At 44.6% G+C, this 26,032-nt stretch overlaps 1 protein-coding gene across 4 annotated transcripts in view; it reads right to left on the reverse strand.

Annotated features, from left to right (window-relative positions):
- LOC115173721 (RNA polymerase II subunit A C-terminal domain phosphatase) overlaps nt 1-26,032 on the reverse strand; it is a 134,455-nt gene that overhangs the window by 68,809 nt on the left and 39,614 nt on the right. For all 4 annotated transcript variants that reach the window (XM_029732061.1, XM_029732062.1, XM_029732060.1 and 1 more), the window contains 3 exons: nt 24,803-24,944; nt 24,456-24,674; nt 18,865-19,027 (listed from right to left, as the gene is read on the reverse strand). In XM_029732061.1, the coding sequence (XP_029587921.1) occupies nt 18,865-19,027; nt 24,456-24,674; nt 24,803-24,944 (524 nt within the window). The remainder of the gene's footprint in view (nt 1-18,864; nt 19,028-24,455; nt 24,675-24,802; nt 24,945-26,032) is intronic.

Below are 26,032 nucleotides of genomic sequence, written 5' to 3' on the forward strand. Positions count from 1 at the left end.
CACTTGACATCTAACACCTACTAAAAACAGACACAAATATGCACATTGAAGTATAGAAAGGGGGCATCTTTCCATAGCCACCTTCTCTTCCTCCTAACAAGAAAAGAGAACAGAGAGGTTCAGCTCCAAACAGTCCCCCCACCCCCCTTCTGATAGGTTTTCCAGACTGATAGTGATGCTGTCAGGTTGCCAAGCAGGTTGCCAAGGACTGTGTAAATGAGGGAACTGATCAGAGGGAATATTCAGGGTTCCAGGTTTTGGGAGAGATGATGGCGTTGCACACCTGGTGATGGAGTGGTCTGGCATGGGCCAGGGACAGTTGTATTTTACTGATCACTGACAGCAACTGACCCTACAGTACAGACCTCACATAACTCAGGCTGCTGTGGGGAAAGTAGTCTGTGAGAGGACAGCTAACCCTGTGTGGCCTGTTTCAGCACCTTGGACAGCGATATCAACCAGTCAGAGAGAAATATTTATACTCTCTGAAGTAGAAATAATAATAGTCAAGAAGTGAAGAACTTGTAGAGGCTTCACTTCCAGTCACTTTAACAAGTCTACCCCTGAACACACGTCAGTCAGCCAGTCCTTAAAAAGGACATCTGGTTTCTGACCTGGAAAAAAGGAGAAAAGGTCAACAGACTGAGCTAGGGACAAAGCAAGCAATGAAGTCAGCGGTGCAGCAATGCCCATCACCTGAATCTGATCAGACAAAGGATTATGGGGTGAGATGCAGAACTGTGTCTGTAGGCGGTCTGTGGCCGTTGCCCCAGGTGTACCATGGGAGAGGAAAGGGTGACGTCCTGCAGCGGTGTGGCATTTTAGCACTGGCTCTGCTCTAATCCAGTGTGATGCCTGTCTGCTTGATGTTAAGGGTCAACATGAGACTCTCACGGCTGTGTTTTTCCTGTTAGAGATTAGAAACTGATTGGAAAAGATTGATGACGGGATGTAATAAGACAGTGGTTGGTGTTTTGTAAAATGAGTCAACTTTATCCATAGACTATTTCTTTGCTAGTTATAAACCCAACAGTGAGGACGAAGCTCTCGAAATGGAGAAAAAAAACGTCACCCACTGCTTGCTCTTAAGCTGCATGGCAATCCACTCCACATCACTGCATTGCCAACCATAGGACTGTTCACGCTACCAACAGCCACAACTCCATATTAAAAAGACACCCAATGATTATAAAGCTTTTGGAATCACACATCAAATAGCAGCCTCTCTTATCTGGCCCCGGCACCTTGGTCAGCCCCAGGGAGGCTTTAGACCAGCAGCTAATAAATTTAACAGTCTGTTTGCATGCAGGCAAATAAACCAAATAAATAACCTCATCGTCATTATGGTCATTATCACAGGCAGCTGACTGGTCTCTGGACCATCTGCCATTTTGGTGAATGTGGGGGAGATGGGAAACTCTTGTGCTTTGCTGTGATTCACCACCCACAACCTGGGACCTGTTTCAGTCAGACTCCCCAGGCAGTGGCACCCAGAGTGATCAAGGTTCTCCCACTTCCTGTCTGGCAGGTTGGTTGGCTGGCATAGGCTGGTCTGTTCACCTGTGGCTGGCTGATTGGCATATCCTGGCCTGTTCCCCAGGCCAGAACTCAGAACACAGCCCAATCCTGGAACAATCCCCAGCTAAAAACTTTGTCCAGCTGGGATAAAGCCAACCAGGCAGGGGAAGGAGAGCCACTCACAGGCATTCATAATGTCTGATCACAGAGAACTCAGAAAGCTAGAAACAACACATTTTCACAGAGACAAAAAAACTTGCCAGACACTTTTTCTTCCTATTGTAGAAACATGGAATTATTGGATGATCCATTCTGTTGCTGAATCATTTTTATCCCCCCCACTGGCTCGTTATAAATTACATAGTGATGTCTTCTTCAGGAAGCCTCCTTTCCGTTCAGTTGGTAGCGTGGAGAGGAGGGGGAGGTGAGAAGAGAGGAAGCAGGGGGCTCAGTTCTTGTAATCTGCAGAAGACACAGCAGCCCAATCTCCAATAATTCTCTGTCTCCATCCACTATCAGTGAAGGCAGAGAGACACAATGGCCATCTCATTACAACCCACTCCGGGGGAGAGATACCTTGACTGCCCCGGTTCCCTTCTGTTCCATACTGAGAGGAGATACAATATCAAAGATAAAGGCTTCTCATTCGCTTGGAGCCAGATGATGCATCTCAACGTTTTTCAGGGACACAGCATTCCGAGTGCTGGTCATGTTTTTCATTTGTTTTTTCCAGAAGGCTCTTCTCTTAGTCATGCTGGGCTTTTGTGTCGGTTTGAAGAGGCGAGAGCTGAAAGCTGAAAAGAGGAGATGGCCATCCATTGAAACAAGGACAAACTAAAGAATTATTATCACTTCTGGTTGTGTTATCACCCCAAACATCCGACGGATTCACACTGACGAAATGAGTTCTCTGAAAAACGTACACACACTTTCAGTGTGTGGGTAGAGCATTAGTTTCTCCGAAAGCTGTCGCAGAGAGGCAGAGAGAGGCAGAGAGCATGGATTAGCTGGCATTTCTACTGCGAAAGACGGAGCTGTCCAATTTCAATCATAATGTGATTCTACCAATGACGGTAAAGAGATGTGTCCTGTCCAGTCCCTCGCGTAGCACTGCAGCTATGTAAAAACAGCTCTCAATTTAAACCTCTTTTTGTTCATACTAGCTTTCAACAGGTTATTTCTGGGGGCAGCGACAGTACTCTTTCTCTTCCAGGTCAGACAACTGTCCACTAGGGTCGGACCCCACTGATGGATATGATACATGTGATCAATAGCCTGGAGCATTGAGAGAACATTGGGTGAGCATGAATCCCCATGGTGACTGAGTTCTACTAGATGTTGATCTGCTACTAGGTCTCACAGGAGTCCCGTTGCGTCATCACTGGCCTTATACTACTTCAAGACATTATTTTAAAAAAGGGACACTTCGGGATTTTTCCTCAGAGACAGATGAACTCGTGGACACCATTTTATGCCTTGTGCTGTTCGGAGGAAGTTGCTAACTAATGTTAGCGCAATGACTGGAAGTCTAAGGTAACAACTAGTATGCTAGCTGTTACCACAGATTCATTACGCTAACGCTAGTTAGTATAGGCTCGCGAAACTATCCCTAACTTCCTTTATACTAGACGTAGTATGAATTGCAAAGTATCTCTAATGGTCACCACGTCACTATGTTTTTCAATTATTGTAACGGTAGTGAAAGTCATTTGGAAAATAGTCAGACCCCTTTTTCTACGTGTTGTTACATTACAGCCGTATTCTACAATGGATTAAATCATTTTTTCTCCTCAACAATCTACACACAATACTCCATAATGACAAAGCAAAAACAGGTATATACAGTACCAGCCAAGTTTGGACACACCTACTCATCCAAGGGTTTTTATTTATTTTTACTATTTTCTACATTGTAGAATAATAGTGAAGACATAAAAACTATAAAATAACACATATGGAATCATGTAGTAACCAAAAAAAGTTTAAGAAATGTAAATATATTTTATATTTGAGATTCTTCAAAGTAGCCACCCTTTGCCTTGATGACAGCTTTGCACACTCTTGGCATTCTATCAACCAGCTTCATGAGGGAGTCATCTGGAATGCATTTCAATTAATGGGTGTGCCTTGTTAAAAGTTAATTTGTGGAATTTCTTTCCTTCTTAATGCATTTAAGCCAATCAGTTGTGTTGTGAGAAGGTAGGGGTGATATTCAGAAGATACCCTATTTGGTAAAATAGCAAGTCCATATTACGGCAAGAACAGCTCAAATAAGCAAAGAAAAACGACAGTCCCTTACTTTAAGACGAAGGTCACTCAATACGGAAAATGTCAAGAACTTTGAAAGTTTCTTCAAGTGTAGTCGCAAAACCATCAAGCGCTATGATGAAACTGGCTCTCATGAGGACCACCACAGGAAAGGAAGACTCAGAGTTACCTCTGCTGCAGAGGATAAGTTCAATTAGAGTTACCAGCCTCAGAAATTGCAGCGCAAATAAATGCTTCACAGTTCAAGTATCAAACACATCTCAACATCAACTGTTCAGAGGAGACTGTGTGAATAAGGCCTCCATGGTCGAATTGCTGCAAATAAACCACCACTAAAAGGACACCAATAAGAAGAGACTTGCTTGGGCCAAGAAAAAAGAGCAACGGACATTAGACCGGTGGAAATCTGTCCTTTGGTCTGATGAGTCCAAATTTGAGATTTTTGGTTCCAACCGCTGTCTTTGTGAGACGCAGAGTAGGTGAACGGATGATCTCCACATGTGTACTTCACACCATGAAGCACGGAGGTGTGATGGTGCTTTGCTGGTGACATAGATTGATGTAGAGTTCAAGGCACACTTAACCTATATGGCTACCACAGCATTCTGCAGCAATACGCCATCCCATCTGGATAGCGCTTAAGTGGGACTATCATTTGTTTTTCAACAGGACAATGACGCAACACACCTCCAGGCTGTGTAAGGGTTATTTGACCAAGAAGGAAAGTGATGGGTGTTGCATCAGATGAACTGACCTCCAATCACCCAACCTCAACCCAATTGAGATGGTTTGGGATGAGTTGGGACCGCAGAGTGAAGGAAAAGCAGTGGACAAGTGCGCAGCATATGTGGAAACTCCTTCAACAGTGTTGGAAAAGCATTCCAGGTGAAGCTGGTTGAGAAAATGCCAAGAGTGTGCAAAGCTGTCATCAAGGCAAAGGGTGGCTACTTTGAAGAATCTAAAATATATTGATTTATTTAACACTTTTTGGTTACTACATAATTCCATATATGTGTTATTTCATAGTTTTGATGTCTTCACTATTATTCTACAATGTAGAAAGTAGTAAAAATAATGAAAAAACCCTTGAGTGGGTGTGTCCAAACTTGTGTATGTATAAATAATTGCATTTCTTTCTTTTTTACTTTAACCCCTTTTTCTCCCCAATTTCATGATATCCAAATTGGTAGTTACAGTCTTGTCCCGTCGCTGCAACTCCCCTATGGACTCGAGAGAGAGGTGAAGGTTGAGAGCCATGCATCCTCCGAAATACGACCCTGCCAAGTCGCACTGCTTCTTGACACTGCTCGCTTAACCTGGAAGCCAGCCACACCAATGTGTCGGAGGAAACACCGTCCAGCTGGTGACCGAAGTCAGTTTGCAGGCGCCCGGCATGCCACAAGGAGTCGCTAGAGCGTGATGGGACAAGGAAATCGTGCCAGTTTGGCACAATTGTGCGCCGCCTCATGAGCCTCCCGGTCACGGCCGGCTGACACAGCCTGGAATCGAACTCGGGTCTGTAGTGATGCCCCAAGCACTGCGATGCAGTGCCTTAGACCGCTGCACCATTCGGGATGCCCGAGAAAACTGTATAGAAATTTTAGCAAATGTATTAAAAATTAAAAAACAAATAATCATATTTACACAAGTATTCAGACCCTGTGCTATAAGACTGGAAATTGAGCTCATCCTTCAGATGTTTCTACTACTTGATTGGAGTCCACCTGTGGTAAATTCAATTGATTGTACAGGATTTGGAAAGGCACACACCTGTACATATAAAAAAGGTCCCACAGTTGACAATGCATGTCAGAGAAAAAACCAAGCCAGGACGTCAAAGGAATTGTCCATAGAGCTCCGAGACAGGATTGTGTCAAGACAAAAAGAATTCTGCAGCATTGAAGGTCCCCAAGAACACAGTGGCCTCCATCATTCTTATATGAAAGAAGTTTGGAACCACCAAGACTCTTCCAAGAGATGGCCACCCGGCCAAACTGAGCAATCGGGGGAGAAGGGCCCTGGTCAGGGAGGTGACCAAGAACCCGATGGTTACTCTGACAGAGCTCCAGAGTTCCTCTGTAGATATGGGAAAACCTTTGAAAAAGAAAACCATCTCTGCAACACTCCAGCAATCAGGCCTTTATGGTAGAATGGCTCAGCCACGCCTCAGTAAAAGGCACATGACAGCCTGCTTGGGATTTGCCAAAAGGCACCTAAAGGACTCTGACCATGAGAAACAACATTCTCTGGTCTGATGAAAAAAATATTGGAACTCTTTGGCCTGAATGCCATGCGTCACGTCTGGAGGAAACCTGGCACCATCTCATGGTGAATCATGATGGTGGCAGCATCATGCTGTGGGGATGTTTTTCAGCGGCAGGGACTGGGAGACTAGTCAGGATCGAGAGAAAGATGAACGGAGCAAAGTACAGAGAGATCCTTGATGAAAACCTGATCTAGCGCGCACAGGACCTCAGACCTTTTTTTATAAATTCAAAGAATTGCTACAGAGATCCACAGGGTATAGTGAGAACCCAGTGATCTATGTGTGAAAGGAGCCACCAACCTCTATAAGAGACCATTATAATACCTGCACTAATCTTATGTCTGTAAGGTAGCTAGTAGCTACTGCACATCCACAAGTGGGCATCTAGCTGTCATGATACTGTGCATCTAAGCATTGTACATTCAAGATTTAAAAAAAAGAAAAATAGCCCTCCCTATGCTTAGAACACCTTCAAAACTGACATATACACCTTTAAAGGAGTAGGTCACTATTTTACAACTTGATGTTAGGTTCTTCACCCTGATCGTAGGCTATGGGCCATGATAAATTGTAATCCATAGTTCTGTTCTTTGAAAAGACACTACAATCTTCAGCTAACTTTAGCCACCACTAGCTAAAAATCATTGGAAGTGATGGGGGCATGTGATTACTTGACCAAAATCACCGGAAATCAACTCAAATCAACTCCATTTGGTTCGATGTTACTTAAAGGTTATTTGGCCATAAAAATAAACATGTTCACATGCCCCTATCATTCCCATAGAGTTTTAGGCTTTTGTGTCCACATGGCTAGATGGAGGGGGGTTGAATAACCTCAACATTCTGATTGTTGGAAGTGGAGCAGATTTACACCCATCGGCTCTCTGGCTTTCCCTTTCATGATTTATTCAAGACTGTCGAAAATACTTTTGTGGTGTGTTGAAGATGGAAGGGGAGGGGAACAAAATGCATAAACGAGGGGGGAAAGTGGCTTGTGGCTTAATTTTCCCTTCCCTCCAGATCAGAGGTAGTGTGCTATACAGTGGTGGTTATTACCAGGAGGGTGGTCCGTGTTTTTACCATGAGGGCGAGGCTGTGTGTCTGATGTTTATCATGGGAAGGCGGGTCGTGTCCGTCTAATTCGTGCAGAGGTGTGAAAGGCGAGAGACAGACGGAGACCTGGAACAGAGGTGTGAAAGGCGAGAGACAGACGGAGACCTGGAACAGAGGTGTGAAAGGCGAGAGACAGACGGAGACCTGGAACAGAGGTGTGAAAGGCGAGAGACAGACGGAGACCTGGAACAGAGGTGTGAAAGGCGAGAGACAGACGGAGACCTGGAACAGAGGTGTGAAAGGCGAGAGACAGACGGAGACCTGGAACAGAGGTGTGAAAGGCGAGAGACAGACGGAGACCTGGAACAGAGGTGTGAAAGGCGAGAGACAGACGGAGACCTGGAACAGAGGTGTGAAAGGCGAGAGACAGACGGAGACCTGGAACAGAGGTGTGAAAGGCGAGACAGAAGGAGACCTGGAACAGAGGTGTGAAAGGCGAGAGACAGACGGAGACCTGGAACAGAGGTGTGAAAGGCGAGACAGAAGGAGACCTGGAACAGAGGTTTGAAAGGGAGGAGACACTCAAACTAAAACACTCGTTTCCCACACAGCCGTGCAGGAGTGCTTTTTACCATCCATCTACACAGGGATCAGACTACTGAGCAGCTTGACTAGGTTTGTTTCACCGTTGGGTAACTGATGTGATTCCGGTGCAACCTTATGGGAACACCAGTAACAGAAAATTCTCCTGAGGGAGTCAACACTAAGTCAAAGAAAAGCCTGGCCTTGAAGGACACAACGACACAGCGTAGTTCGTTAGCATTCATTAGCGCAGGACGTTCCAGGAGAAGGTGCTGACTGGATGAGAACATAGGATATACTGCAACTCATTCCAGAACCTTTTCTAATTCGTCAGAGGAAGAAGACCTGGGTTCCAATAGTATTTGAAATCTTGCTGATGTGGACAGTAAAATCGGAGTAGAACTCAGCCCAGGAGATCTAATCTGATCTACACTGGTGAGATGTTTACAGTTCAGCAGAATACTTCCTGATCCAATAACAGACAGTACTGTGGGATGAATCACCTCTGTCCTCTGCTTTTACTGACACATAAAACAATGCCTGCTCAGTCACGACTACATGCCAGATAACACCCTATCAGATCCAACAGATAGCACAGGGGTTAGGATGACCGCAGTCACTGTAGGATTGAACAGGGGCACAATGCCAACCGGGTTATAATAGTTTTAATGGCCATTAGGTGCAAGCAGTGTCCTACGGTGTAATGCTACTAAGTAAGTAGCCTTGCATGAGCCTTGGAGCAGGAGCCGATCTCCTGTTGCTGTAGCGTGAGGCAGCTTGAGTGCCAAGGAGACACCGGCTCTCATTTTTACAGTCTTTGGTATGACTCAGCCGGGGATCCAACTGCCAACCGTCCAATCTCAGGGCGGACCCAAACCACAAGGCCAATGAAATGGTGGCGTAAAGCTAAAGGCTGCGTAACTACACCGCTAAAAAGCTAACAAGGTTGAATGGCCAAAGAATATAAATTTCACCTAAACCAGATATGCTAAAGCAGATGTTAGCATAACTGCTTGCAGTGGTTTGTGGCAGAACGCTAAAGGCTCGGTAATAACAGTGCTAACAAGACTGAATGGGTTATAAAGTAAAAGGTCACCCAGTTGGCATACACCGCTACAACACGTCACCAGGCAACCGTACGCATTTAGCTACTCTTCGTAAACTGACACATCCAGGGATGGAACCAGCCCTGACATTTAAATGTGAGCCAGCGTCAAGCCTACCTGACTGAGATAGGACTCAGGGTTCGTCCCAAATGGCACCCTATTCCCCGTATATAGTGGACTACTTTTGACCAGAACCCCTATGGGCCAAGGTCGAAAGTAGTGCACTATATAGGGAAGAGGGTGCCATTTGTGACGCAAAGCCAGCACCACCAAATGTTTTTCTTCCTCCAAAGTTCTCTATCGTTTAAAAATGTAATGAGCAGGCCTTTTTGAAAAAGCAGGGGAAGGAAAATGAGGAGGAGAGAGAGAGAGAGAAGTGGGAAGAGTGAAGAGGATGACATTTAAAACATTATTACAGGGGACACCAGTGTTTTTTTTTTTTCACTCAACCGGCTTTGCTATTGCTCTTTCGGAAGCACGCATTAAAAGGGTACAGTCTAGTTTCACATCGTGGCAGTTGCAAAGTAGGCACACTTTTAAAGCCTTGTTGGGCTACAACTTGTACATAACGCACCAATTAAAGTGGACAGATGAATTGATATGCAGCATGTTCTAGATGCTCCTGTCCTGCATAACAGAGAACTAATCCACTCAACTAAACCATCATCACATCTTCATAAAGACCACGGAACAAAAATACAGCTGAAATCGAGTAAAAAAAAAATATTGCTTAAAAAAAAGAAGAAAGTACCACTGAACCATGAAAGATACATTCTACACAGATTTCCTCTTAAGGGACTCCAATACAGAGCAGAATAAATACATAGTTAAAACACAGGGGACCAGAATAAGCATCGGACTGAGAGGCGAGGGGACTCTGAAGAGATGATTAGTTAGACTAACTGCTCAGTCTATATGCCATTTATGAAGCACACGCGCATGTGCACAGACACACACACAATGAGTCAGTCTCTGCAGGATTGTGCCATATTTCGTTTGTTACATCTGCAGCCAAGAACGCTTGATTTTATGGCGGCTTTACATAAACTCAGCAAAAAAAGACACGTCCCTTTTTCAGGACCTTGTCTTTCAAAGATAATTCGTAAAAATCTAAATGACTCCACAGATCTTCATTGTAAAGGGTTTAAACACTGTTTCCCATGCTTGTTCAATGGACCATAAAGAATTAATGAACATGCATCTGTGGAACAGTCGTTAAAGATACCTACAGCTTACAGACGGTAGACAATTAAGGTCACAGTTATGAAAACTTAGGACACTAAAGAGGCCTTTCTACTGACTCTGAAAAACACCAAAAGAAAGATGCCCAGGGTCCCTGCTCATCTGTGTGAACATGTCTTAGGCATGCTGCAAGGAGGCATAAGGACTGCAGATGTGGCCAGGGCAATAAATTGCAACGTCCGTACTGTGAGATGCCTAAGACAGCGCTACAGGGAGACAGGACGGACAGCTGATCATCCTTGCAGTGGCAGACCACGTGTAACAACACCTGCACAGGATCGGTACATCCGAACATCACACCTGCGGGACAGGTACAGGATGGCAACAACAACTGTCCGAGTTGCACCAGGAACGCACAATCCCTCCATCAGTGCTCAGACTGTCCACAATAGGCTGAGAGAGGCTGGACTGAGGGCTTGTTGGCCTGTTGTAAGGCAGGTCCTCACCAGACATCACCGGCAACAACGTCGCCTATGGGCACAAACCCACCGTCGATGGACCAGACAGGACTGTCAAAAAGTGCTCTTCACTGACGAGTCGTAGTTGTCTCATAAGGCGTGATCGTCGGAATCTCGTTTATCGGTGAAGGAATGAGCGTTACACCGAGGCCTGTACTCTGGAGCAGGACCGATTTGGAGGTGGAGGGTCCGTCATGGTTTGGGGCAGTGTGTCACAGCATCATCTGACTGAGCTTGTTGTCATTGCAGGCAATCTCAACGCTGTGCATAACAGGGAATACATCCTCCTCCCTCATGTGGTACCCTTCCTGCAGGCTCATCCTGACATGACCCTCCAGCATGACAATGCCACCAGCCATCCTGCTCGTTCTGTGCGGGATTTTCTGCAAGACAGGAATGTCAGTGTTCTGCCATGGCCAGCGAAGAGCCCGGATCTCAATCCCACAATGCACTGCAGTACTTAATGCAGCTGGTGGCCACACCAGATACTGACTTACTTTTGATTTTGACCCCACCCTTTGTTCAGGGACACATTACTCTATTTCTGTCAGTCACATGTCTGTGGAACTTGTTCAGTTTGTGTCTCAGTTGTTGAATCTTATGTTCATACAACTATTTACATGTTAAGTCAGCTTAAAATAAACGCAGTTGACAGTGAGAGGACGCTTCTTTTTTTGCTGAGTTTCTATTTTTCTCCATGTTAATTTAAAATAAACCAATACAATGTATGCACTCAATTATAGCACGACTTTAAGCAGAATATGTCTCTATGCAGCCTCCAGCATGATCTATTTTCTAGCACACACATATGACAGACAGTTGTTGGTTTGAGCATGTCTCTGGGAGGTGCTATGTTGAGCCGGAGGAGTGTGCATCAAGGCTTCACTGCGATTCATTGCGGCCAGCAGTTCAAACAAAAAAGAATAACGATTCTCCTCGAGTCAGTGAAGGTTAGTTCAAAAAGAACCCCACAGATTTCCCTGCTATCGCTTCGCTCACAGTGATCTGCTGGCCGCTGCTGTGGTGGCTGGTCAGACATTCTTTACACATGCGATGCTGATTCGAAGTGACTTTCCCGTGTTCAAAAAGTGCAAAACAATTCTCCCCCACTTTCATGTTCACTGAACAAAAATATAAACGCAACATGTCCCATGTTTCATGAGCTAAAAAATAAATAAATCACAGAAAAGCGTATTTCTCTCAAATTTTGTGTACAATTTTGTTTACATCCCTGTTATTGAGCATTTTTCCTTTGCCGGGAAATTCCATCCACCTGACAGGTGTGGCATATCAAGAAGCTGATTAAACAGCATGATCATTATATAGGTGCACCTTGTGCTGGGGACAATAAAAAGGCCACTTTCAAATGCGCAGTTTTGTCACACAACACAATGCTACAGATGTCTCTAGTTTTGAGGGAGCATGCAATTGGAATGCTAACTGCAGGAATGTCCACCAGAGCTGTTTCCAGATAATTGAATGTTCGTCATTAATACAGTCCTTTTGTGGATCGAAAGTCATTTCGATTGGCTGTACCTGGCTGCCTATGCCCTCCAAGGCCCACCCCACAGCTGCATCCCTGCCCAGTCATTTGAAATCCATAGATTAGGGCCCAATTAATTTATTTCAATGTCCTTTTATGAACTGTAACTCAGTAAAATCTTTGAAATTGTTGCATGTTGCGTTTATATTTTTGTTCAGTTTAAAAAACAGGGACGGACAACTGACGGTTTCACTTTTGTAGGCCCGCGCATCAATTTCCAAACTCAGTCAAGGTCTGAACTTACGGTTGAGAGTTCGAAATTTGGTTGTGCATTAGCAGTTTTCTTGTGCTATGCCAGTCACTTAATTAGCCCATATCAGCAAAAAAAAACTATTAGTCTAGCCAGCTAACTTGCCAATCTAAACTGTTCGAATTAACAATTTTGTTAGACTGTAATTGTTAGACTCCAATTACATAGATTTTTGTCACCTTCACAGCAAACATTTCTCCCCACCCTATGACAAAATGTGTAGAACTGCAGCAAACTTGATTTAAAACGGCAACATTTTCTATATGCACCAAGGCAAAATGTTTAGACTTGCAGACCCACGAGCCACTGCAGCCCCACATGAGTTCCTGTTTTTTTGGACCCCATCCCTGATGTAAAACATTTGGAAATAGTTTGCAGTCTAGCTGTGATATTTTGGGCAGGAAAAAAACATTTGTTCACGTGTGGCTTGATTGGGCTGTTTTCCACAGTAACAGTGGTCGAAATTGCGAACCCTTTGATGGGACCTTTTTCTGCAGTAAAAGTGTGGTGATTGGTCAAAATTGCAAGCTCTCGTATAATATGCATGGACTGGTTGATTTTGCATAGAATAATGCAATCGCAGAATCCTGGAGGGACTGATGAATGTATAACTTTAAAGCATCTACACTTTGGGAGAACGTGTCTGTCTGCTAGAATTCTGGCTTTTGGCTCCTGAAGCCCTCGGAGCTTTAAGTCCTACCATCCAAAATGTCACATTTACACAACAACACTGCTGGTCTTTAGGGAACAATACCCAGCATCCGCATTCCTTCCTGTTCATGGTCCATCACACAACCAATCACAGCACTCCATCTACAGTGAGAACTGAGGTCTTTGAGCAGAGAAGACTGGCTTTGGGTCACAATAGAAATTCAGTGGCAGGTCTAAATATCTTCAGCAACCATTTAATGGTTTTAATACAGCCGTTGAATCGATTACCATGAAACAACCTTTAAATGACCGCCAAGGTGCCAAAAAGCCCCAGAATGTTTGATATAGGGGGTAAAAAAATGTTTATTCCACCCAAGTCAGACATGAGGGCGTTAGCCTACATTTCATGACTCAGACAGAATTAAATGAATTGCAAATTAACCTCAACATTACGTCCTTAGCTCATGCACTTGTTTTGTCTGTTACATGTAATCCAGCCCGATTCCCGATCTTCTCCCATTTTAAGGAACGATAGACGTTAGATGGATAAATCTGTTCCTTCCTCTGTCTCTGTAGGAGCTCACTACCTGTCTCTCTGTAGGAGCTCACTACCTGTCTCTCTGTAGGAGCTCACTACCTGTCTCTCTGTAGGAGCTCACTACCTGTCTCTCTGTAGGAGCTCACTACCTGTCTCTCTGTAGGAGCTCACTACCTGTCTCTCTGTAGGAGCTCACTACCTGTCTCTCTGTAGGAGCTCACTACCTGTCTCTCTGTAGGAGCTCACTACCTGTCTCTCTGTAGGAGCTCACTACCTGTCTCTCTGTAGGAGCTCACTACCCGTCTCTCTGTAGGAGCTCACTACCTGTCTCTCTGTAGGAGCGTACTGTAGATCAGTGATCACCACATTAGTCGGCCCATTCCTCAGCCTGTCTGACAGACCTGATGCCACACGCTGCTGAGAAAAGACTGTTAAAACACTCCTCTCGGTTCGGCTGTAGTAATCCATACACTTTAACATACTTCCCTGGCAACATCAAGTCTAGTCAAATCAGGTAAGATTTAACTTAATTATTAATGATTTGAGTTCCCTAATATTTAAACAGATTATTAATGCAGGCAGATTGACAGTCCTGAAATGGCTAGTAGCTCAGTGACAGGGCAGCCAGACCCAGTGATATTCTGATGTTGATATGACCACTCATTTACCTGCTATAAAAACACCAACCGTCTGCCACATACTGGAGGGAGATATTTACATCGGGATTTCATTCAGGACCAACAGAGTATTAATGGCAAATACATAAATAAAGCTATGCAGGCCTACAGTTGTGGCCAAATACATTGGCAACCTTCCACTCTAAATTAAATAAATCCCCATTTCTTCTCAAATAAGATGAAATTGAAAACAACTTTTTGCACACTACAGCTTGTTATTGGATTTGCAACATTGCGGAACCAATTTTATTTTTGTAAACTTAAGTTTACCACATTATACTTATAAAAGACAAAATAGCATGGACAAAATGATTGGCAGCCCGGAGCTAGTACATGGTTGAACAGCCTTTGGCCAAGATAACCGCTGACAAAAGCTTTCTGTAGCCATCAGTGAGCTTGCTGCACCTTTCTACTGACAAGTTGACCCAGTTAGCAGAAACCTGCTCTAATTCTACAATATTTTAGAGGTTCCCTCCACCAACTAAAATTATTAGCCGAAATTGTTGCAACCCCTATTACTAGCCTATTTAACCTCTCTTTTGTATTGTCTGAGATCCCCAAAGATTGGAAAGCTGCAGGTCATCCCCGTCTTCAAAGGGGAGACACTCTAGACCCAAACTGTTACAGACCTATATCCATCCAGCCCTGCCCTTCTAAAATCTTCGAAAGCCAAGTTAACAAACAGATCACCGACCATTTCGAATCCCACTACATTCTCCGCTATGCAATCTGGTTTCCGAGCTGGTCATGGGTGCACCTCAGCCATGATCAAGATCCTAAACGATATCATAACCGGCATCGATAAAAGACAGTACCGTGCAGCCGTCTTCATCGACCTGGCTAAGGCTTTCAACTCTGTCAATCACCACATTCTTATCGGCAGACTCAACAGCCTTGGTTTCTCAAATGACTGCCGCGCCTGGTTCACCAACTACTTCTCAGCGTTCAGTGTGTCAAATCGGAGGGCCTGTTGTCCGGACCTCTGGCAGTCTCTATGGGGGTGCCACAGGATTCAATTCTCGGCCGACTCTTTTCTCTGTATATATCAATGATGTCGCTCTTTTTCGCAACAAAGCATCGTTCACTCATGCTGCCAAACATACCCTCATAAAACTGACTATCCTACCGATCCTTGACTTCGGCGATGTCATTTACAAAATAGCCCCCAACACTCTACTCAGCAAACTGGATGTAGTCTATCACAGTGCCATCCGTTTTATCACCAAAGCACCACTGCGACCTGAATGCTCGTTGGCTGGCCCTCACTACAGCTCCGTCGCCAAACCCACTGGCTCCAGGTCATCTATAAGTCTTTGCTAGGTAAAGCCCTGCCTTATCTCAGCTCACTGGTCACCATAGCAGCACCCACCCGTAGCAGACGCTCCAGCAGGTATATTGCACTGGTCATCCCCAAAGCCAACACTTCCTTTGGCCGCCTTTCCTTGCAGTTCTCTGCTGCCAATGACTAGAACAAATTGTAGAAATTTCTGAAGCTGGAGTCATATCTCTCTAACTTTAAGCATCAGCTGTCTGAGCAGCTTACCGATTACTGTACCTGTACACAGCCCATCTGTAAATAGCACACCCGACTACCTCATCGCCATATTATTTATTTACCCTCTAGCTCTTTTGCACCCCAGTATCTCTACTTGCACATCTATCACTCCAGTACTTATGCTAAATTGTAATTATTTTCACCTCAAGGGCCTATTTATTGCCTACCTCCCTACATTTGCACACACTGTACATAGATTTTTCTATTTTTCTTTTCTGTTATTGACTGTATGTTTGTTTATGTGTAACTCTGTTTTGTTGTTTTTGTCCACTGCTTTGCTTTATCTTGGCCAGGTCGCAGTTGTAAATGAGAAATTGTTCTCAACTGGCCTACCTGGTTAAATAAAAGTGAAATAAAAAAAATCGTTTCCAGATTTCGCCATAGATTTTGGATGTGATTCACATTCGCTGGCCACTCCAGAACAGTCCAGCATCTCTTCTTAACCACTCCTGGGTGCTTGTTGATGTGTGTTTGGGGTCCTTGTCGTGCTGGAAGACCCACAACCTTCAACTGAGACCATGTTTTTACACACCGGGTTGAACATTGGACTACAAAACACCTGATAATCTGTTGATTTCATGATGCCTTGCACACGTTCAAGGCCCCCCAGCACCAGAGGCAGCATAGCAGCGCCACGGCATTATCAAATTATGTTTGATTGTAGGCAGGCTGTTCTTTCCTTTGAATGAGAAAATAGCTACGTTAAAGAAAACAGCCATTTTAAAGGAGGATGGAAGAGGCTTAATGACCATTCTAAACACAGGCTCGGTGAAGCTTGATAAAAACAAACCCGATAGCAGAGAACACTGAAAACAGGCTGGGTGATGTTAGATAACAGACCTACAACAACAGTTTAAGGACATAATGGGAAAATTGTAGAAATGGGACTACCGATATGGTTTACAACAGTGAGATCGGTTAAAACAGGGGTTAATAACCCCACACTGAAATGACTTCAGAGACATGGAGAATGAATGAACATGGGATGTGTAATATACCATTAAATGTCTAGTTATGTTATTGACCCCTGTACGTGTGGTCAATGATAAAAAAGCAGGTGGCAAAAGTAGCAAATTGTAATTCGATGGGAAGGCATCTCATGGCTCATGGACGTGATGTAATAACAATACTAAAAAAAGTTATCCTCACCCACACACAGCCACTCTGAACACCTGAACACCTACTCAGAACATTACCCATCAAAAAGAGAGAAGTAACAAGAGCTTCAGGCCGAGACATGTTATTTCTAGGTCAGTGATTTAACAAGGACACATGGTGCAGCCTGAGCATTCTCCCATCAACACTTAAAAACTAAAAAGGACCAAAGACAAGAAATAATAAATGAGTCTTTTCATGGAAGACCCTGGCACAGCCGTTTCTCCGAGCCGCAGCAGAAGAGCAGAACCGTAGCCTGCGGCGACCAGGGTTACAGAACTTTATCTTTCGGTTGAACTCATAAACAGACCAAGAGAGACTGAAGACATTCACTCTGTGTGTGTCCGTAATGGCACCCTATTCCCTATGTAGTGCACTACTTTTGACCAGAGCTCAGGCAATCCCTCTAAAGAGAATAGGTACATTACTGAGAACACGAAAGGCAAATTCAATAAAGTGAAAGGGGTGCCACAGCCGTAATCCACTTCCGCAGTCTCCTGGTTCACAACAAGCCCTTCGTCAATCATAGTGTCCCCAGTCACCGTGATATCTAAACCATTAGATTAAAACTCATAACTGGAACCCATTTGCCGTGACAAGCTGTGTGACCTGTACTGGTGGCACGGTCAGGGGGACAGGGAGCGAGGGAGAAGGAGAGCGAGAGGTGGAGAGAAGGATAGAGACAGAGGGATAGAGGTGAGCGCGAGAAAACATCCGAAAAGAAGAGTATCAAAAGTGCCACCGGTCATATTCTATATGACAATAATAAAAACCCAGGTCAGGAAGTGGAGAGAAAACAACGTCACAGAGATTTCGATCATGAGTGTCGCTCCAGTTTTTATTCAGCCATCAGGTTCTCATTTCTTTCACCTCGTCTCTCTCCAAATAACTTAAAAGCCATGTCCACAAAATGACTACAGGGGGACAGAATACCGTTCAGAACAACTCAATAAAATACTAGCCTTTATATACAAATGATTTCTGTCTGTCTCTGTGCGTGTGGGGGGGGGGGCTGAAAGCGAGACAGCTCAACCTCAGACAGATGTAGAGGCATCACTCAGACTCTCTTTAACCAGTCAATTAGAGCATGTCGTGTGACGAGGAACTTCTCTTACCAGCCAGACATAAGTAGGGAGACAAGAGTTGGGCTCCCTGGGGAATTAATTAAAACTACGTGGTGCCATCATCATCATTAACAACGCAAAGCGCACAGTCACACGACATGCGAGACGAGTGAGTGACAGACAGCAGAGAACAGAAGTACTAACACAGTGGTGGAGAAACTTGACGTAGAGGAATACTTTTATTGTCCATTGTCATTTTCTGAACAAGCAGAGAACTGACAGCTTTTCCGGTCAGGCATACTCTGGACAGCCCTACTGAGACAAATAGAGGCTGCTGGAGAGGACCCAGGAGTCTGTCCCCTGACACATTAGCAGCCCTCAGATGTCATTAAACACCATTATCTAGCTTGGAGGCTGGAGATGCAGTCTGCACACTGGATGTGCCAGGAAAAACAGCACTATAACCGCTGTGTGTGTGTGTGTGTGTGTGTGTGTGTGTGTGTGTGTGTGTGTGTGTGTGTGTGTGTGTGTGTGTGTGTACACGTGCGTGCGTAATGATTATATTCTCAGAATACTTTCCTTAAAGAGAGAGATGGAACATCAAAGGATGTACTGATGTTTTTAATGTCCGAGTGGTTCTGTCTAGTTCTGTGTGTGTGTGTGTGTGTGTGTGTGGGGTTCTGTCTGTGTACGGCAGATATTAGGAGCTCAATATAGCCGGCCGCAGAGAGTCCACCGTACAGCTCCAACCCTGCCTGAAGACTGTATAGAATCTGTATTCACACAGAGTTCATGTGAGACACATGTAAAGGTATTGTGTTTGTGACAGAATGTATTTTCCATGGTCCTTCCAACCAGATATGTTAGTATTTCTTTCAGTATGCCTACATCTTTGAAAAATGTTTAGTAGGTAGAATGTATGCGTGTGTGTTCCTCACCTCCTTGTCCATGCTGTCCAGATCTTCTTTACAGAATGTGTAGAGGGGGTTGGTCTCTGACATGCTGGGCTGGCGTTCCCTCCGCCGGCAGGAGGGTCCAGGCTGCTCGTCGTCTCGACTGGAAGGACCCGCCGTCTCCCTCTGCTGGTCCTTCTGACCCCCCCTGGTCACACCACAACAAACCACCATCAGCCAGACACAAACATCTCCAACTATTACCTAATTAGCCATAATAAAGTCATTGTGAATCCCCATGAGAAAGCCAGTGACGTGTTATCTCCGATAGTGGGAAAGAGGAAGCCAGTGACGTGTTATCTCCGATAGTGGGAAAGAGGAAGAGAAACACCCTTTGTGCGTCTTCGAATTTCATTCAGCTACCAAAACAGCTAGATTTTTCCATTATGTTCTAAACTTTCAGTAGAGGGTCAGGCTTACTGTCCATCAGCCTTAGGAGCTATCAGGAGTATACGGCTAATATTACAACCCTACTAGACAGACAGACAGACAGACAGACAGACAGACAGACAGACAGACAGACAGACAGACAGACAGACAGACAGACAGACAGACAGACAGACAGACAGACAGACAGACATGTCCTGTCCTGTCCTGTCCTGTCCTGTCCTGTCCTGTCCTGTCAAAGGCAGGTGAAATGTGGTAGGCCACAAACCACATTTCAAGTTTGTGCGTGCGTTTTCAAAGACACGGGAGAAAGTCAAGGACAGATGTTGAGGAATGATACAGTAAAACTATAAATGAATATAATAAAAATGACAGATGCTACCCATTAAACTTTCCTTTTTTAATCTAGGACGTCGACACAAAGCAGGACGCATCTGTGATGTGTACCACAGAGTGTAGGGGGAGAACATGTAGGGAAGAAGGGAAAGAGGGTGGAGGGAGAGGAAGGGAGGGAGGACGGGAGGAGGGGTGCAACTTCTGGGCTTTTAAACGCTGTGAAAATGAGACATTTCCCAGTGGGAGACAGAGCGGATTGCAGACCAGAGAGAGATCCACTGGGATAGTAGGAAATTACAGATATATTTCCTTCATTTTAAGCCAAGCAGGATACATATGTTATAAATGAGGTCTACTTAGAATATTGCCCTTCACTGACGAATCTGATAAGTCTATTTTAAGCTAACTCCTCCTGTCCAGTCACATTGTGCATGACCTTCATTACAACACAATCACTTCTCCCAGTGAGTGGTATCTGCTACTGTATAGTATTTTACAGATGAGTGGTATCTGCTACTGTATAGTATTTTACAGATGAGTGGTATCTGCTACTGTATAGTATTTTACAGATGAGTGGTATCTGCTACTGTATAGTATTTTACTGATGAGTGGTATCTGCTACTGTATAGTATTTTACAGATGAGTGGTATCTGCTACTGTATAGTATTTTACTGATGAGTGGTATCTGCTACTGTATAGTATTTTACAGATGAGTGGTATCTGCTACTGTATAGTATTTTACAGATGAGTGGTATCTGCAACTGTATAGTATTTTACTGATGAGTGGTATCTGCTACTGTATAGTATTTTACAGATGGAGAACACAGAAACATCCTTGGATACGCTACAAGGAGCTCCTAAGGAGTGAGGCTTAGAGACTGTGTTTGGCAGAATGTTTAGGCTATAGGATATATGAGGACGGCCAAGGTGAGGCTGTGTGTGTGTGTGTGTGTGTGTGTGTGTGTGTGTGTGTGTGTGTGTGTGTGAGGAGCCAAGGTGACCTAAGGTGAGGCTGTGTGTGTGTGTGTGTGTGTGTGGAGCAAAGGTGAGGCTGTGTGTGTGTGTGTGTGTGTGTGTGTGTGTGTGTGTGAGGAGCCAAGGTGACCTAAGGTGAGGCTGTGTGTGTGGAGCCAAGGTGAGGCTGTGTGTGTGGAGCCAAGGTGACCTAAGGTGAAGCTGTGTGTGTGGAGCCAAGGTGACCTAAGGTGAGGCTGTGTGTGGAGCCAAGGTGAGGCTGTGTGTGTGGAGCCAAGGTGAGGCTGTGTGTGTGGAGCCAAGGTGAGGCTGTGTGTGTGGAGCCAAGGTGAGGCTGTGTGTGTGGAGCCAAGGTGACCTAAGGTGAGGCTGTGTGTGTGGAGCCAAGGTGACCTAAGGTGAGGCTGTGTGTGTGGAGCCAAGGTGACCTAAGGTGAGGCTGTGTGTGTGGAGCCAAGGTGAGGCTGTGTGTGTGGAGCCAAGGTGAGACTGGGAAAATAATTAGAGCCCGACTGATATCGGCGGCCGATATTGGACTTTTACTGATATAACGTATCAGCCAATAATTCCAACGATGACCGATATTCAATAAATAGGATGAAAAGAGAATCTCATGCTGATCTGAACACTAGTGCTCATTCTCATGCTGATCTGAACACTAGTGCCCATTCTCATGCTGATCTGAACACTAGTGCCCATTCTCATGCTGATCTGAACACTAGTGCCCATTCTCATGCTGATCTGAACACTAGTGCCCATTCTCATGCTGATCTGAACACTAGTGCTCATTCTCATGCTGATCTGAACACTAGTGCCCATTCTCATGCTGATCTGAACACTAGTGCTCATTCTCATGCTGATCTGAACACTAGTGCTCATTCTCATGCTGATCTGAACACTAGTGCTCATTCTCATGCTGATCTGAACACTAGTGCTCATTCTCATGCTGATCTGAACACTAGTGCTCATTCTCATGCTGATCTGAACACTAGTGCTCATTCTCATGCTGATCTGAACACTAGTGCTCATTCTCATGCTGATCTGAACACTAGTGCTCATTCTCATGCTGATCTGAACACTAGTGCTCATTCTCATGCTGATCTGAACACTAGTGCTCATTCTCATGCTGATCTGAACACTAGTGCCCATTCTCATGCTGATCTGAACACTAGTGCCCATTCTCATGCTGATCTGAACACTGGTGCTCATTCTCATGCTGATCTGAACACTAGTGCCCATTCTCATGCTGATCTGAACACTAGTGCCCATTCTCATGCTGATCTGAACACTGGTGCTCATTCTCATGCTGATCTGAACACTAGTGCTCATTCTCATGCTGATCTGAACACTAGTGCTCATTCTCATGCTGATCTGAACACTAGTGCCCATTCTCATGCTGATCTGAACACTAGTGCCCATTCTCATGCTGATCTGAACACTAGTGCTCATTCTCATGCTGTGGCATTATTTTCACAATGTAGGACATCAGCATATGAAGTTACTGGACAATTGCTCTTTTGGATGGCAGTTTGCGAATTTAGTGTTGAAAAACACTTTTTCAATCCCCGCAGTAAAACAGTATATCGGCAGATATACCGGTACGTTTGTCCCCGGAAAAGTCGGAATAATTATCGGACACAAAAAAAACCATACCGGTCGGGCTCTACAAATAATATCTGTTTAGGATAGAGTAGACAGTCCTGGGGTTGGCACGTCTCACTACTGTCCTCACTATTGTCCTGTTAGATCTGGTTAGAGGACCTCGTTGAGAACAGGGGTGTAGCTAGCTGAGGATAAACAGCTGAGACAGGCTGGTCCCACTGAGTGGTGATGTTGAGAGGAACATTTTGCCCAGAAACCAAGAAAGTATTGAGCGATTAAGAGGGGAACGACACTCCACATCACCCAGTATGCACTGCAGGCGGCAGCACTTCCTCCTGGTGGTCTCTAATTGGGCGCGGAGCCTCTTTGATGATCTCTCTCTAATTTGGGTTTTATGTAACAAAAATTCAGCATTGTGCCTCACTGTGTGTGTGTGTGTGTGAGAGAAACTCTGCTCTGCTGCAAAGCTTCATTATGATGTTATTAACATGACTTTTCTGTCTCAAAGCAGAAAGTTGAGGAGCCACCGGCAGAGACCGTCCGGTAAACAGACGCCAGCCAATTTAGAGATGAAAACTTTTCACAACATTTGGAGCCGGCTCAAAGGAAAACATTTTAATTGAGACCAACACCAAGCCTAGGATGTTAACTCTTTTGTACACACCAATCGAGGTGACAGATGCTTTTGGTGACTCACACAGGAAGGACAGAAGGTTTTCTAAAGTGAGACAGATTTAATCTTGACAAACTATGGGTAAAGAAGCTACCTACACTACTGAAAACAGAAATTCATGCAGACACTGCAAGTAATATACAACATTAAGATTGGACTGGGAAATACAAATCTGTTAATACAACTTATTGAAGCTGCTTGCTGACTAATGAGCAGTTTCCCATCACATTCATCATAGCCCCGAGTATTTTATTTCTCCTCCAAAACAGACTTTTCCAGCATTAACATCCTAATTCATCTTCACCTCTAGCTGTAGAACATAATGAACAAGCAGAAACTCCAGCAGGAATTGGCTAATCATTTCATTCCAGGAGAAAAATCCACACAGCATATAGGCTGTGGGCCTCATGTATACATATACACATACACATACACATATATATATATATATATATATATATATACACATACACATATATATACATATATATATATATATATATATATACACATATATACATATATACATATATATACACATATATACACATACATACATACATACATATATATATACACATATATACATATACATACATATATACATATACATACATATATATATATATATATACATACATATATATATATATATATATATATATATATATATGTATTAATTAGAGGGAGCTGGGTCGGTCGGGGGGCCACCTTGCAGCGTAAACACCTGCTGCTCGGCTCCTAGACAGACAGTTGGTACCCGGCCTACTAACAGAAATATGATTAACAGACCAAACACTGTTCTCTACGTTAAAGCTGTAAGCGCTGCGAGAGTTATTGTTACATCTTCTGAACGCTGACAAAGTTTTCAGAGCTCTTCTGTATACAGGGCCCGGCGTCAACTAAATGTAAGGCAAAACATTTACATTAGTCATTTAGCACAGGGTTTCCCAAACTTGTTCCTGGGGCCCCCCCTGAGCCCCCCCCCCCCCCTGGGTGCACGTTTTGATTGTTGCCCTAACACTACACAGCTGATTGAAATGATCAAAGCTTGATGAGGAGTTGGTTATTTGAATCAGCTGTGTAGGGGGGGGGGGTACCAGGACTGAGTTTGGAAAACCCTGGTTTAGCAGACGCTTTTATCCAGAGCAAGTTATAGAAGCAATTAGAGCAGGGTTTAAACAACAACACATGCTCAAGGGCATAGGCAGATTTTTCACCTAGTCGGCTAGGAGATTCATACCAGCGACCTTTCGGCCCAACGCTGCAACGCTAGGCTACCTGCCACCATATAGCAGCCATCAGAGCAAAGAGACGGACAGGACAGAGACAAGCTGCGTTCCAGAATGTCCTAACTGGTACGAGACCTGGCGTCCTCGCTCATCTAGTGATGAGGGGGGCAAGAAGACTTACTAGATACTTAGACGCCCTGAAAAGCCAACCATCAATCCCAGATATCAATACATCTGATGGGACACACACAGAGAAGAGGACCGATCTGAACACGCATGTCATCCATCATCATCATGGCTTATGTGTGCACTTTGTCCGAAAGTACACGCCACACACAGTTGTGAACACAGTTGAATTGCCAGGTCAGTACCTGAGCGAGGTCTGGTCGCCGTGGGCAGCAGACATGGAGGCCTGGAGGTAAGATGGTGGTCTGGAGGCCTGAGGCCCACGGCGAATCAGCTTCCCCGTGACCGGGTCGTACGTCCGCACCTCAGGGGCAGCTGGAGGGTGGTGGTGGAGGGGGGCGGGGGGGAACCGGGGGTTCTGGAAGGACCCTTGGAGGTCAGGGAACGTGACTGGGCTGTTGCTCCTAAAGACAGAAACACCATCAGATAACTGTGCGAGTGTGTGTACTGTTGTGACTTTGTGTGTGTGTGTGTGTGTGTGTGTGTGTGTGTGTGTGTGTGTGTGTGTGTGTGTGTACGTGTGTGTGTATACCGTTGGGTCTTGGTGAAGTCCTCCTTCAGTGGATACAGTGATTCCTCCACCCTCTCCCAGCGCTCCAGACATCCCCACAGCCAGTCAGGATTCACCACATGGAGATGTTTACAGCCTTGGGCCTGACGCACCTTCTCTGTACCTGAGAGAGGCAAGGAGAGGGTCAATCAAGAAGAGAAAACAGTATACAGTCTGTTTCTAGATACCAAACTTAAAGTAGAACTGACAGTGTTTTAGCAACATGAAATGTTATTAAAATCTGTTCATATATACCCCCAGGAAGAATACATTTTCTGACAAGTGAACACTTAGATATGGTCATTTTCACATATAGTAAGACATGTGAAAATGCTATAGCAATATATAGTGGGAAAGCGGGCACGTGTTTGGACAATTAATAGACACTGCAGCAAATAAAACCTCATAAAAACATGTTTTGCCCAGCATCGAGTCAATGCAGACTGGTGCGCCACAGCCAATCAGAGAGATACAGTAGGCTTATATTCAAATAAAACATTTGAACACGGGCCTGGCATGATTCACTTTGAACTGGACTATGTGTTTACAAGCAGTAGCAACAGCGCGACTTTAGATCATTACAACGTATTAGCCAAGAGCCACAAAATACACCCGAATGGATTTCTGTAAACACCACGGGAGTCCTCTTACATTTGGGAACTTCACAGTCCTATTGATAATATAACCATGAAAAGGTAGGATCTCTCTCCCTCAGTTATGCACATCAACAACAAGATCAACAACTAATGCAAGCCAGAGCAAGATGAGCTCAAATCTAAAAGAGGGAACATTAGTTAAACCCTCTCAAACTTTTTCAGCTAGTTGGCCGTCAGAATTGCACTGATAAACGATGGGGAATAGTAGCCTGCTCATTCTTACAGCTGGAATGGGAACTTGCCTACCCGCCCATTTGATCGATGCCGAACACATTTGATTGACAACTCAGAAACAGTTCAAGTTTAACATAGCTAGTTAGTTAGCTAGCGAAGCGATTCCCATTTCTGGCTAGCTAGCCAATTGACACCTGCATCTCTGTCTATAGCCAAAGAAAAACGATATGGGTGGGAAGGCAGTCACTCACCCACTCCTCCAATGACATAGCTAAAGTTAGGCTCCGTGTTTTTTGCACTGCATGGATCGCCGGTGTTTCATGCAGCAGTGTTGCATGGTGCACTCCAAATGTATTGTAGTCGAGGAGCCAGCCTAGGATAC

This window comes from Salmo trutta, chromosome 34, assembly GCF_901001165.1.
Source record: "Salmo trutta chromosome 34, fSalTru1.1, whole genome shotgun sequence".
Taxonomy (NCBI): Eukaryota; Metazoa; Chordata; class Actinopteri; order Salmoniformes; family Salmonidae; genus Salmo; species Salmo trutta.